This window comes from Lithobates pipiens, unplaced genomic scaffold (genome assembly GCF_037356315.1).
Source record: "Lithobates pipiens isolate NorthernLeopardFrog02 unplaced genomic scaffold, aLitPip1_a1.2 Scaffold_13, whole genome shotgun sequence".
Lineage (NCBI taxonomy): Eukaryota > Metazoa > Chordata > Amphibia > Anura > Ranidae > Lithobates > Lithobates pipiens.
Genome location: NW_027507718.1, coordinates 512,202,910 through 512,218,392, shown reverse-complemented (window position 1 = coordinate 512,218,392; position 15,483 = coordinate 512,202,910). Strand labels below are relative to the sequence as shown.

The 15,483-nt window shown below is 41.6% G+C and overlaps 1 protein-coding gene across 3 annotated transcripts in view; it reads left to right on the top strand.

The window, feature by feature from the left end:
- The window catches only part of ZNF638 (zinc finger protein 638), a 71,352-nt gene extending 60,618 nt beyond the window's left edge, over nt 1-10,734 (top strand). For all 3 annotated transcript variants that reach the window (XM_077478070.1, XM_077478071.1, XM_077478069.1), the window contains 4 exons: nt 833-1,057; nt 4,102-4,203; nt 6,515-6,633; nt 9,964-10,734. In XM_077478070.1, the coding sequence (XP_077334196.1) occupies nt 833-1,057; nt 4,102-4,203; nt 6,515-6,633; nt 9,964-10,020 (503 nt within the window). In that variant the 3' untranslated portion in view covers nt 10,021-10,734. The remainder of the gene's footprint in view (nt 1-832; nt 1,058-4,101; nt 4,204-6,514; nt 6,634-9,963) is intronic.
- Nucleotides 10,735-15,483: the final 4,749 nt, after the last annotated feature.

Sequence of the window (15,483 nt, the reverse complement as noted above, 5' to 3'; positions counted from 1 at the left end):
ATTAGAACCCCCAAACACATCTTTTTAAATCGGAGTACCTAGAGAATAAGTAGTAGTAGAATAGTTGGTGGGTTTTGCCCTTTTTTTTTTATGTCGCACAGTGTTGCACAGTGGTTATTCAAGTGCATATATGGGGAGGGGGGGCAAAATACAAAAAAAACACAATACATAATCCAATTTTTTTTTCTAGTAAAATATAAAATGTTACGCCCCGTAAATGCATACCTAACATGTATGTGCTACGGCGACCAACAACGTACATTTTACACTCCATAGGCAATGCTTTAAAAAGCCTTTACAGTTGCCACTTTAGACAGGTCTGGTTCTAGAATTACTGCCCATTATCTGAAGCTCATGGTGATACCTCACCTGTGGAACAATCACTGTTTGCATGCAAGGCTGTCGCGTGCATTTGCGACAGCGGCACCTAAAAAAAACTTTTTTTTTTTTACACTTTTTTTGTATTTTAAACATCACTTGGTCCAGCATTTGGCGTGTGGCAGGTACTCTGGCAGTTAGATGCTAGGATTGCTTTTACATGAGTTGTAAAAGTCGTCTGTTTAAAAAAAAAAAAAAAAAGTACCGAATGATGCCTGTAGCTGCAATAACCACTTTAAGTCCAGCACCATATGGGTACATCGCTGGTCTTTAAGTGGTTAATGTTTCTATTTGGAAACTGATCATTACACAGGTAGCATTTCCAAAATAAAATAGCTATTCTTAAGTTTGCTTTCTCATTTCAATTTGATTAGCTCAGATTTTGCACAGTCAACTTTTACGTAGGTACAGAAGATATTGTTTGGATATTCAAACCCTTTTTTTTTTTTTATAGATTCCAAAACGCCAACTGGGCGAAGAGGCAGGCCCAGAAAACGTCCTTTATCTGAATCTGCCGAGGACACCAAGGACACATCACTGCAGACTTCTGCTGATTCCAGTATGGTCAGTGAGCCTGATAAGACCCCTTCTAAGACTAAACCGAAGACTGCTACTAAAGACGCTGACCATGGCAAAGCAGGGGGCAACACTATTGCCACCCCGGAAAAGCCTTCAGCTGGTAGGTGGTGTGTGTGTATGCTTTGGAAAAGTGGAGTAGATATGCTGTAATATCCCATGTCTTTTTGTAAATACATTTCTAATAATCATATGGCTATAGAAAGATTGTAACACGGAAGGGCCTGGCAAGCGTTTCAACCTTTTTTACGTAAGGTGCCAGCAATCTAACCCCCCATCACTTTGTAAACCCAAGCTGCAGCTAGATTGGTTTTGGATAATGCGGAAAGGGGTTAGCACCTGTTTAAGGTTTTCATTGCCATGTTATGGGCTAGCCATACATTATACAATGTTCTTGTACAATTTTCCTTTTTAGTTTGACCAAACCCGTATAATATGAGGTCACACCTAAAGACTCAATTTGTATGCAATCAGGTAGGCTCTTGCACTACATAGTTGAAGGGAAATTGAATAAGAAAATTGTATGACGTATTTCCCGCACTACTTGTCAAGACAGGAAGCTATGGAAATGGTCTCTAATTGGAACACAGGTTAAAAAAGCATGGTTTTTAGAGAGAGTAAGGAAGGGCCAGAACTCCTGGCAATATTTTGATTTCCTGTTGTAGTGATTAACATTCCACCCTTTCTCTTGTATGGTTTTCACAGGAGAATGAGAGTAATCATCTCAGTGCGGTCAAACACAATGAGCGCAAACTGGTCACAGCTCAACTGCACAGCTATAGTCTACAGCAGGGAGGAGCAGTACACATCTATAGGGATGCCAGGGATGTGTTCAACCACTTAAGGACGAGTCTCTTTTTTACACTTGTTTAAAAGTTAGGCTTCATGTACACTGAACATTGTTCAAGCTCTCCTGAACAATTTAACTTGACAGCTAGAACCCGGCATCTAAAAACTGCTGTTTAGTCACGTTTGCTTTTAGAAGCATTTAAAAAAAATAAATAATTCAAAATAGTTAAAAGTGGAAAAACGCCTGTAAACTAAACATGGCTAAACTAGTTACCGTGTTTACGTTTGAAATGCCTCTAAACTCAGCTTCTGAACGCTTCTTTTTTGGGTTTCAAAAAAAGCCTCTAAATGCAACTGCCTAGAAACAACTATAAACGACCCTGTGTACATGTACTGATAAGATAAGAGAGGTCAGAGTTCAGGAGAAGTTGAAGAAAATGCCCAACTGCTTCTAAACATCCATTTACCAACAGCAGTGTACATGAGCCCTTATAATCATACTTGTTTTCTAGCAAAAAAAAAAAAAGACTTGGTACCCCCAAACATTATGTATAATTTTTTCAGACACCCTAGAGAATAAGATGGCTGCTGTTGCAATACTTTGTCACACTGTATTTGCGCAGCGGTCATACAAGTGCAATTTTTGGGGGGGGAAGAACAGTAAAGTTAACACAATTTTTATTTTATTGTGAAAGATAACGTTACCCAACATGTCACGCTTCAAAATTGCGCCCCCTCATGGAATGGCGACAAGCTTTTACCCTTAAATCTCCATGGGCGATGTTTAAAAAATTTCTACAGGTTACATGTGTAGAGTTACAGAAGAAGTCTAGTGCTAAAATTATTGCTCTAACGATCTCTGCGATACCTCATGTGCGATTTAAACATAGTTTTCATATGGGAGCGCAACTTGCGTATGCGTTCGCTTCTGCGCGGGACCAGGCACCTTTACCATTTTACTTTTTTATTTTTACGCTGTCCTTTAAAAAAAAAAAAAATTGGCACTTTTTATTCCTATGACAGAAAAAGTAATTGGTGTATACTGCTCTGTGAATCAAACTTTTGATTAAGCCACCAACACAACTCTAGACAAAAAGCGTAAAAATTCTAAAAAGGGAAATGTGTGTAACGCTATACCAAAGTGCTAAATTCTAAATATACATGCAAACATGTATATAAATTTAAATCGAATTCACATATACTCCGTGAACCCAAAAAATAATGATCAGAACAATATTAAGTTAAAAGATATAATCAATGATAAGTTGTTATATATATATATATATATATATATATATATATATATATATATATATATATATATATATATATATGAAAGTGCAAGTGCTAATACAGTCCTAAAAAGACAAAGTTCGGTACCGATTATATAAAAGCTTCCAAGGTGTACTCTTCCCGCATGCAGAACCACCACAGTGAAACTGGAGGAAGCTTACCGGAAAGCTTGGACTTAGCTAGGCGTATGCCCCCCAAGTAATGTAGGCTTATATACAGAACTCTGCCCGATGGGTATAGATAGTCCACACTCTCAGCTCGCACCGCATCAATTTGGCAGAAGCTCGTTATTGTCCAATAAAGGATGGAGTAGTGGTATCGTACGTAAAACCATAGAAATCTAACATGGCGTAATACTGTCATGCAAAAGTTGCTTTATTATAAAAGGTGAATAAAAACACATTTTGAAGGTATTAAAAATAGTTCTGGCATTCATTCATTTTTTTTATACGCTGTTTTGATACCTTAAAAACGTGAGTGTTTTTATTCACCTTTTATAATAAAGCAACTCTCCTTTTTATCATCCCCCCCATTAAAAGTGATCTCACGGCGGATCCGCCTCATCGTATTGCAGCGCAAAGGCCAGTAGAAGGACTCAGCAATTTAAGTCACTGGGTCTCAGGAGTTATTTCTTGAAAACAAAATTAATTGAAGAATTGTATGTTATTCTGGGGGGAAGAAGGGAAGGTGTTAAATGTGTACATTGCCCTTTTTATGTTTACCAACCTTATACTGCTAGTGGCTTTTGAGGAAGATTGGGAGATCAGGGCTAGGTCTCTGGAAACTAAATTGTCCTTAGGGGAGACCCAAGGGCTGGTTCAGGGTTGATATGTCAGTGTGGGTGAAGGTAGCGTGATTGTGTCGTCCCCTTTTTTATTTATTTTTTTCAGCGATGTTATAGCTGGTTTAGAAAATTGTAGCAGCCTAGCATCCAAATGGAGCTGTTTAGGAACTGTTGTCTCTACCTTCGCTCAGTAGGAAAAAGCCAAATTGTTAACTGAAACAATCGCTGTACTGACACTCCATTACTTACATCAACTCCAACCTCTCGTGTTTTTGTTTCAGGTACACCTAAAGCTTCTGAAACTCCAGCAAAGAAAACAAAACTGGAATCTCCTTCCCCGGGGAAGACCAAATTGGGCCCATTTAATGCTACTGTGCCAGTGGGTGAGTGTTAGCATGTTACAGGATAGCCCAATCATAGATCAGCTAATCCTCTTGACAATTTTGTGACCATAATACCACTACAGCTTTTCATTACAATTTGTGTTAAAACAGAAATTTAACCTAAAAATGGTACAGGGAGAAACCAATTTTGAAGTCGTGTACACAAGTCGGGTGTTCCTGATCAGTCTAGCATGGCGAGCCTCCTTCTCTAGTACTTGCCTGCAACAGAGTTTAGACTGCATTCACACACATGCAAGTTAACATGGATTTTGGCAACCTTTTTTATAGGTGTATTTAGGCTTGAGCGTTTTTTTTCCAATGGAAAGCTAGATTCTAGCAGGAGATGGTTTATGCCTAAAAAAAAAACCCACTAGTAATTATAAGTATTCACAAGCCTACTGTACTTCAATCCCTGAAGCACAAAAAGCTACTGTGTGAACTGGAGCTTCAAGCTATGAAATGCTGAGGTGTGAGTCGGGGCTTATAGACTGGATCTCAAACACTTTGGCAATATGTCACTGTCCAGCTATTTAGAGCCCTTTTACAATGAGATTTTCATTTTTTTTTCCACTACCAAAAGCAGAATAACATGACCATTAACCACTAGCTGACTGCCATATATATATATATATATATATATATATATATATATATATATATATATATATATCTTTTTTTTTTTTTTTTTTTTTTTTTTTTATTATTATTATTCTAGCCATTACTTTGATGTCTATAGCCCCAGTATTTATTTATATTTTTCTGCGGCCGATTTGGCATTGATTTGGATAAAAGTGATCCCAGCAGTGCACTCGCCGTGGGATCATTTTTAGAGGCAGTGGGAGACGAGCCCCATCCCGTCGTCTTCGAGCTTACCGGAGCAGTCAGTAAGCCCCAAACGAAGGTGATGGCTAGGCAGAAAGACGGCCCCTCACTCTCGGGGCTATGCCTTTGCCCTTAAAGTCAGCTTCATAATATTTTTTTCTCCTTTTTAAGGGTAAATGAGAAATCTGACCCCAGATTTCTCCATAAAGAGGACCTGTCATGCTTTTTTCTATTATGAGGATGTTTGCCTTCCTTGTAAAGGGAATAAGTGATAAAAATGGACAGTGTAAAAATAAAAAAAAGCATAAGCGAGTGCATACGTAAGCTGCACCCGCATATGAATGTGTTCAGACCACATGAGGTATCGCAGAGAACGTTGGAGCAAGAGCAATAATTCTAGCAAAAGACCTCCTCTAACTCCAAACTGTAAAAAAAAAAGTTTTTAAAGGGTTGCCTATGAAGATTTTTAAGTACTGTAGTTTGTCCCCACGAGTGTGCGCAATTTTAAAGTGTAACATGTTGGGTATCTATTTACTCGTGTAACATCATTCACATTATACCAAAAAATTGGGCTAACTTGGGTGTTTTGGTGGGGGGGGGGGGGGGGGGGGTTTAAAGTGTATTTTTTCCAAAACAAAATGCATTTGAAAGACTGGTAAGCAAATACAGTGGGACATAAAATATTGCAATGACCGCCATTTTATTCTCTAGGGTCTCTGCATAAAAAATTATATATTGTGTGTGTGTGTGTGTGTGTGTATATATAGCGCCAACAGTTTATGCAGTGCTTTACAATGTATAGGGGGGGGGGGACAACACAATTGCAGTACAATACAAAATCTACAGGAGGGCCCGACTTACTTTCTAAAGGGAGGGATATATATATATATATATATATATATATATATATATATATATATATATATATATATATATATATATATAGTGTGTTTGGGGGTTCTAAGTGATCTAGCAAAAAATACGGCTATTAACAAGTGAACACAAAGTTCCAGAAAAGGCCTGGTCAGCAAGTGGTTAAATCCTATGGAACTCTTCACACACCAGTCAGTTGCGGGTCAGTTACATTTTTAAAAGTCCTGAATGCTGCATGTTAAGTGCGGTTAAAAAATCTGCCCCAAAAGTGCACCCCTCTATTAAAATGCACACACAAAATTGTGTGTTTTTTTTGGTCACACTTCTTCCTCCCTACCACTCCCCCTTTTTCAAAACGCAGCAAAAACACATGCGTTTTATAATAGAGCAGTAATAAAGCAGTCTTGGACCGTCATTTTGGCCATTCAGTTTTGTTATCAATATGAAGTTGGCAGTTATGACTCCTGGTGCCAATGGCAGGAAAATGTGGTTGGGGAGGAGGGTGAACCTGCAAGAGATCCTTTAGGTGTCTCTCATTAGCTGCAACATCAGATTTGTACAACGTGCGTGAAAGGTCTTGCAAACTCTACCTTTTTTTCTTTTTCTTTCTTTGCAGGCCTAGAGTTTCTTATTCCTAAGACTGGATATTTCTGTGAGCTGTGTTCACTATTTTACATGGATGAGGCATCAAAGCTGAAACACTGCAAGACTCTGCGCCATTACCAGGCAGTGCAGGTACTGAAATATTAAAGTGTGTGTTGTATGCATTTTATGCCACTAGGTGGTGGTATGCGATCACATTTTGCCATCTCCTAGATATTATCATTGCATCATTGGATTGCGGAGGTTATTCCTCAGTTTGGGATTGGACCAGATTTTTTTTACATGTCCTTTCACAATATTTTTATTGCAAAAAAGGTTTTAAAACAAGAAAACCATTAACATACAAAAGAGTCATACACGAGCATTGACAATAAATCAGACCATCAACATCACAGCAAAATAAGGCCTATAGTAAACATCTGGCATCAGAGTTAAATATCCAATACAGGCGTTCGCTCCACTGAGCAGGATGGAAAGAATGACTATAAACCATTGAATACATATGTATATACTTCAAGACCCCCAAGGGGTTATAAGGTTAAAGTATAACCAAAGGCAAAACTTTTTTTCTTCGTTTTGGATGGAGTGAAGATAGATTAGAACGTTTGTCAGTTCTTATTGCTGTGTGTGCCCCCATTGGGGAGCTTCATCCTCCCCTTGTCCTGTTTACCATTATCATTGAAAGTAAAGGAAAATCCAAAATATTGGGTTGTCCCCAGAAAAGTAATAGAGGGGAAATCTTTCGATGGGGACCTGGGGGTCCCCAAGGAATTCCCTTAATGTGCAGGAATTTCCTCTCAATTCCTGTTTGGCTTTGGGACAGGAAGTGAAGACTCTGCAATGGGACACGGATGGCAAAAAAAAGATATTGTATGATGGGTTATAACCCTCGCTTTCTTTATCCAAAACAAAAAACATAACTTTTGTCTATAGTTCTACTTTAAGTAAAAATGGTGTCCAGATCAACGTCTGAGAACAATGTGTGCCCATGGTACAAGTCAAAAAAGCCTGATTGCGGCTCAGGAAACTACTAAAAAAACCAAAGGCAGTGGAACACACCAGACAGGTCAGGGATACAGTTATGGAGAAGTTTAAAGCAGGGTTAGGTTATAAAAAAAATCCCAAACATTGAACATCTCACGGAGCACTGTTCAATACATCATCCGAAAATGGAAAGAGTATGGCACAACTTCAAACCTACCAAGACATGACCGTCCACCTAAACTGACAGGCCGGGCAAGGAGAGCATTAATCGGAGAAGCAGCCAACAGATCCATGGTAACTGGAGGAGCTTCAGAAATCCACAGCTCAGGGGGGAGAATCTGTGGCAAGAAGAAAGCCATAAAAAGTCCAGTTTGCGAGAAACCATGTGGGGCACACAGCAAACGCGTGGAAGAAGGATCTCTGGTCAGATGAGACAAAATTTTTACTTTTTGACCTAAAAACAAAACTGTGTGGCAGAAAACTAAGCCTGCACATCACCCTGAACACACCACCGTGAAACATTGAGGTGGCAGCTTCATGTTGTAGGGATGCTTTTTTTCAGCAAGTTGGTCAGAGTTGATGGGAAGATGGATGGAGCCAAACACAGAGCAATCTTAGAAGAAAATCTATTAGAGTCTGCAAAAGACTTGAGATTGGGGCAGAGATTCATCTTCCAGCAGGACAACGACCCTAAAATACAGCCAGAGCTACAATGGAATGGTTTAGATCAAAGCATATTCATGTGTTAGAAGGGCCCAGTCAAGTTCCAGACCTAAATCCAATTGAGAATCTGTGACAAGACTTGAAAATTGCTGTTCAGACGCTCTCCATCCAATCTGACAGAGCTTGAGATATTTTGCAAAGAAGAAGAATGGGCAAAATGGGAAGAAACATCCCCAAAAAGACTTGCAGCTGTAATTTCAGTGAAAGGGGGTTCTACAAAGTATTGACTCAGGGGGGCGCCATACAAATGCCCCCCACACTTTTCATATATTTGTAAAAAGAAATTGAAAGCCATTTATCATTTTCCTTCCACTTCACAATTGTGCTACTTTATTTTGGTCTATCACATAAAATCTCAATAAAATACATTTACACACACACTCTATATTGTCAAAAGTATTGGGATGCCTGGCTCACAGACTCAGCTCTTATTCATTCCAGAGGTGTTCTATTGGGTTGAGGTCAGGTGTCTGTTCATTTCAGTGAATCACACCAAAGTAGCTCGTGTAGCTTTTTGGACGTAGAGCTTTGTGTGTATCGATCGACTTTCCAGAGTTTTTACATGTTTAAAAATGTGCGTCTGCTTGCCATCTTTACAGGGCCAATAACAATGAAAGACACTGCAAGGGTGACATGTTTTTTGTGTGTTTCATTAGTGCGCTACACACACAGATCATCCTATTTGTTTAAAAAAAAAAGTATCTCATATTAACTATATTACCAAACGTTTCAGGACAACCTGCCTTTACACACACTTGAACTTTAATGGCGTCTTAGTCCGTAGGGTTCAATATTGAGTTGGCCCACCCTTTGCAGCTATAACAGCTTCAACTCTTCTGGGAAGGCTGTCCACAAGGTTTAGGAGTGTGTCTATGGGAATGTTTGACCATTCTTCCAGAAGCGCATTTGTGAGGTCAGGCACTGATGTTGGACGAGCAGGCCTGTCTCGCAGTCTCCACTCTAATTCATCCCAAAGGTGTTCTGTTGGGTTGAGGTCAGGACTCTGTGCAGACAAGTTCCTCCACCCCAAACTCGCTGATTCATGTCTTTATGGACCTTGCTTTGGGCACTGGTGTGCAGTCATGTTGGAATAGGAAGAGGACATCCCCAAACTGTTCCCACAAAGTTGGGAGCATGAAGTTGACCAAAATGTCTTGGTAGGCTGATGCCTTAAGAGTTCCCTTCACTGGAACTCGGGGGCCAATCGAAAACCCCTGAAAAACAACCTCACACCATAATCCCCCCTCCACCAGTGCACAAAGCAAGGTCCATAAACACATGGATGAGCAAGTTTGGGGTGGAGGAACTGGACTGTCGTGCACAGTCCTGACCTCAACCCAATAGAACACCTTTGGCATGAATTAGACTGCGAGCCAGGCCTTCTCATCCAACATCAGTGCCTGACCTCTCACATGCGCTTCTGGAAGAATGGTCAAACATTCCCATAGACACACTCCTAAACCTTATGGACGGCCTTCCCAGAAGAGTTGAAGCTGTTATAGCCGCAAAGGGTGGGCCAACTCAATATTGAACCCTACAGACTAAGACTGGGATGCCATTAAAGTTCATGTAATGGCAGGTGTCCCAATACTTATGACAATATGGTGTACGTTCTAGCACTGCACACATACATTTTATATTAACCATCCTGTTGTTTATATACTATAGTCCATGCTGGCTGCTAGTTTTATACTTTTCCCTTTTAGTGCAGCTTTTCTCTGTTTTTAGAAATAATACCCCTTTTTTTTTTCCTAGAAATACTTGGCACAGGAGGAGACGACGACGACAAAAGGGAAATCTCCCAGCACATGAGATCACTGAACCTCACTAACAACTCTACAAGCTCCGGGATGTGAAGTAGAACTATAGGGATCATTGTGTAAATTTCTTTTCCATTTCTAACAGGTTCAATTATTTAAACAGATGTTTATGTTGTACACTCTGTAGACTGGTATTAATGTCATAGTCATTTTTCAGGAAATCTTTATCGCTAGTCTTTTACATTGTACTAATGTTACAGTACAGATGATGATTTGGTCACTGGTTTTGAGAACTGTACATGGTCCTGGATCAGAGTTTTCACCCACAACACCTCCCCTCTGATTCTCTCATTGCCTCAGATCCCCAAGGCATACTTGTGTGAGGAAGACAACAATGGGACACACATTTCTTCTATATAGGTGTATAGGGACTGCCCTATTGCTTGTTTTCAGCGGCATTGTCTTATTATGTGAATTCCTCACAGTTTTAAACTTATTTTTTTGGCAAATGCTCTTACAATGTTTTCCAGTTTCTTTTTTTATTTCTTTTATTTTTTGAGGCGGGAAGACTAGCTTAATGCTATTCAGAGAGAGGCCTCAGTATCATTGCACAGAAGGGTGCCATTGTTAAAGTTTTTTTTTGTTTTGTTTTTTTGAATGGTATTATCTTGGTTTTGCCAAATAAATCTTGGCATATCTAATGTATATTTTTTTTCCAAAATGAAAACTAGAAAGTGTTTGTAAATAAAATATAAATGGTATCACAGTCCTGTTTTTTGGTGTTTTGTTTTTATGGGTCCAGTCAGAGCTGATGTGAATTTAACACCAGCATATGCTGTTGCACTTTAAAGGAAAATTACTTGTCTCTACACAGAGGGAATTTATACTTTAAGAATAAGTAAAGCCTGATGGGTTTTACTTACTTACTTTTTTATTTCCCTGCAAAGGTAAAGCAAACTGTGCACCGCATAGTAGCCAATTATGTGTCACTTACCTGAAACCGAACCCTGCAATGTCACTGCTGTCCCCACTAGCAGGGAGCGGCCATCTTCACCCCTCTTCCTTCCTTCCGGGGATGCGAACTCCGGCTCTGTGACTGGCCGGAGTCGCATGACGTCGCTCCCGCGCATGACCTATTAGTCACAGCATGACCCCTTTAGAAACGGCACGATCTGCCCTGTCTAAAGTGCGCATGTGTCGCAGACATCGGCGCACAGCTTTATTGTAAATATCTCCTCATTTCCAGCACCTACAGGTAAGCCTTAAAGTGGTTGTATAGTCATTTTTATGACTTTTACCTACAGAAAAGCCTACGATAAGGCTTACCTGTAGGTAAAAAAAAAAAAAAAAAATATCTAAATATTCCCCTTGCGCTGACTGCAGAGGCGAATGCGCACAGGGGATTCTCGGCTGAAAGTCCGGCAGACGCAGTGCATACTATCTCATTATGCCTTTTCCTTTGCAGGTCAGGGGGAAAAAAAAACTTCAGAGGGTATACAACCGCTTTAATATAGAAAAAACCCAGCGCCAAAAAATTATATAAAATTTAACCACTTCCCGACCGCCGCACGGCGATGTACGTCGACAGCATGGCACGGGCAGGCATATGGGCGTACATGTACGTCCCTGCCTTCCCGCGGGTCGGAGGCCCGATCGGGCCCCCACCCGGTGCCAGCGGCGGTCGGTATTCGTTCGCGAGCGATCCGGGGTGAGGGGGCGGCCATTCATTCATGGCCACCCCCTCGCGATCACTCCCGACGAATAGAAATCCTTTGTGACATCACTTCCTCTCCTGTAATGTAAACACAGGAGAGGAAGTGATGTAATCTCTCCTCCGTGTCGGTATTTTTCGTTCCGACACCGAGGAGAGAGGATCGGTGAGTTGCACCAACACGACACTTCACAGTAGAACATGCCAGGCACACTCACACCCCCCCGATTACCCCCCCGATTACCCACCCAATTACCCCTGCCCCCCAGTCACAGTGACACCAATGTCATTTTTTTTTTTTTTTTGCATTGGTGTCATTTGTGACTGTAATAACTGTTAGGGCAGTTAGGGTTAGCCCCCTTTAGTTCTAATGTACCCCCCTAACCCCCCCAATAAAGGTTTAACCCCGTGATCACCCCCCGTCGCCAGTGTCACTAAGGCTGGGTTCACATTGCAGCGGTTTATGAGAACGAATGTTATTCGCACCGCACTGCAGTGCAAATCACATCCGATCTCTGTGCGATTCGAGTTCAGCCATACAGATAGTATGGCTGAATTCGCATCGCACCCGCCGCAAATTCGCACGGGACCCTTTTTTTGGCCCGCAGCAGAATCGGATCGCATGGGTGTTCACACCATGCGATCCGAGTTTGCAGATCGCACTGCGATATGCGAACTGATCTGGGGGTGTCATTAACATTTCACTGACACTCCCAGCAGTTCGCATAGGGCAGTGTGAACTGCCGCCGGGAGGCATGCGATGCGGGAACCCGCCGTGGATTCGTGGCGTTCCCGCATCGCTCCAGTGTGAACCCAGCCTAATAAGCGATCGTTTTTCTGATCGCTGTATTAGTGTCACAGGTGACGCTAGTTAGGCAGGTAGGTATTTGGGTTCGCCGCAGCTTTTTATAGCGCCAGGGACCCCCATATACTACCGCATAAAGCCCCCTGATTGCCCCCTAGTTAACCCTTTCACCAGTGATCACCATATAACTGTTACAGGTGACGCTGATTGGTTAGTTATTTTTTTTATAGTTTCAGGGCACCCGCCATTTATTACCTAGTCTCACTAGTGTACCCCTAAATTTAGGGGTGTCTACTTTCCAAAATGGGGTCATTTGGGGGGGGTTTGTGCCATCTTGGCATTTTATGGCCTTCAAAACTGTAACGCCCTTAGAAAGCCTGAAGGCGGTGCTTGGATTTCGGGGCCCCGTACGCGGCTAGGCTCCCAAAAAGTCCCACATATGTGGTATCCCCGTACTCAGGAGAAGCAGCAGAATTTATTTTGGGGTGTCATTTCACATATGCCCATGGCATGCGTGAGCAATATATCATTTAGTGACAACTTTGTGAAAAAAAAAAAAAAAAAAAGTTTGTAATTTTCCCGCAACTTGTGGCAAAATATAAAATATTCCATGGACTCAACATGCCTCTCAGCAAATAGCTTGGGGTGTCTACTTTCTAAAATGGGGTCATTTGTGGGGGTTTTGTGCCATCTTGGCATTTTATGGCCTTCAAAACTGTCATAGGTAGTGAGGAGTGAAGTCAAATATTTACGCCCTTAGAAAGCCTGAAGGCGGTGCTTGGTTTTCGGGGCCCCGTACGCGGCTAGGCTCCCAAAAAGTCCCACATATGTGGTATCCCCATACTCAGGAGAAGCAGCAGAATTTATTTTGGGGTGTCATTTCACATATAACCATAGCATGTGTGAGCAATATATCATTTAGTGACAACTTTGTGTAAAAAAAAAAAAAATAATTTTTTTTTTGTCATTCAATCGCTTGAGGCAAAAAAATAAAATATTCAATGGTCTCAACATGCCTCTTATCAATTTCCTTAGGGGGTCTACTTTCCAAAATGGGGTCATTTGGGGGGGTTTTGTACTGCCCTGCCATTTTAGCACCTCCAGAAATGAGATAGGCAGTCGTAAACTAAAAGCTGCGTAAATTCCAGAAAACGTACCTTAGTTTGTAGATGTGACAACTTTTGCGCAAACCAATAAATATACAATTATTGACTTTTTTTTTTTACCAAAGACATGTGGCTGAATACATTTTGGCCTAAATGTATGACTAAAATTGAGTTTATTGGATTTTTCTAATAACAAAAAGTAGAAAATATCATTTTTTTTCAAAATTTGCGGTCTTTTTACGTTTATATCGCAAAAAATAAAAATCGCAGAGGCAATCAAATACCATCAAAAGAAAGCTCTATTTGTGGGAAGAAAAGGACGCAAATTTTGTTTGGGTACAACATTGCATGACCGCGCAATTACCAGTTAAAGCAGTGCAGTGCCAAATTGTAAAAAGACCTCTGGTCATTTACCAGCAAAATGGTCCGGTCTGAAAGTGGTTAATTAATGCTGCTCCCCTAAAAAAGAATACAATAGTACACTTCTCAATTCAGATTATAGATGACATATAGTAGCAAATTATTGATAATGAGAGGGTCATTATTCACATTGATTAATTTTTTTGCTAATTAGCGCCCCCTATGTGTTATCTATAAGCCTTAATATAGGCTTAGCTGTAGGTAAATGTGGCTGTACAGCAGGGGTTGACAGATTTGCTTGGAATCTAGGAGCCAGCTAAAAAAGTTAGGAGCCAGGTCCGTGACGGCGATCTGGACCTGTCCCTGGCCTGACATGGAGACGAGTGAGGGGAAGATAGCCCCCCACATATGAGATCACCTCTCATTGGACACACCGCTCGAGTGCTAAATGGCCGCTGTGATTGGCTGTATCCAAGGGACACGGCCAACACAGAACTTCCCGATGCGTGCCCATGGCGGCATGCAGAGGGGAAGTAAACAGGAGGATGTCCAGGGATGCCCTCCCGGCAATTGGTGTCCGTGCTGTAGACATCTTTCGTCTATAGCGCGGGCACGAAGTGGTTAACAAAAGAAATGGGACTTCTTTTATTTCTGCCATATTCCCGCTTATTTACTGCCATATCCCCGCTAAGGGTTCGATCAGGTCCGCCTGAAAAACTGACAGGTGAACCTGATTAGACAGCCCTTGTGAAAGGGGCCAAGCAGGTAGGATTACAAATAATAATTTTTTTCTCCTTTAAAATTATTATTTTTTTACTTTTAAAAAATAAATTGAAATAAAAGCTATTATGAAAAAAAAAGTTATATATCAGTGATGGCGAACCTTGGCACCCCAGATGTTTTGGAACTACATTTCCCATGATGCTCCACTGCACTGCAGAGTGCATGAGCATCATGGGAAATGTAGTTCCAAAACATCTGGAGTGCCAAGGTTCGCCATCACTGTTTTATTTATATATATATATATATATACAGTGGCGGAATTATCAGGGTCGCACCAGTCGCATTTGCGACTGGGCCCTTGAGTTCCGCCAATGTAGGGGGGCCCGCCGCCGCCCGGGAGATAGACATGCCCGGGAGATAGATGGGCTGCTTTGCCTATCTTCTCCTCCCATCCTCTGCTCTCAAACTCACGGGCACAGTCCCCGCCTACTCTGCCCATCTTCTCCGCCTGCACATTCCCCACCCACTCCGCCCATCTTCACTCACAGTCTTCTGTCACCGCCTGTACTCACGGGATCAGTCCCCGCCCGCTCCGCCCATTTTCTCCGGCTCCGCCTTCACTCAAGGCCACGCCCATCCTCTGTCACCGCCTGCACTCATGAAATCAGTCCCCGACCGCTCCGCCCATCTTCTCCGCCTTCATTCAAGGCCCCGCCCATCTTCTCTGTCACTGCCTGCACTTATGGGCACAGTCCCGCCATCTTCTCTGGCCCCGCCTTCACTCACAAGCCCCGCCCATCCTCTCTGCTC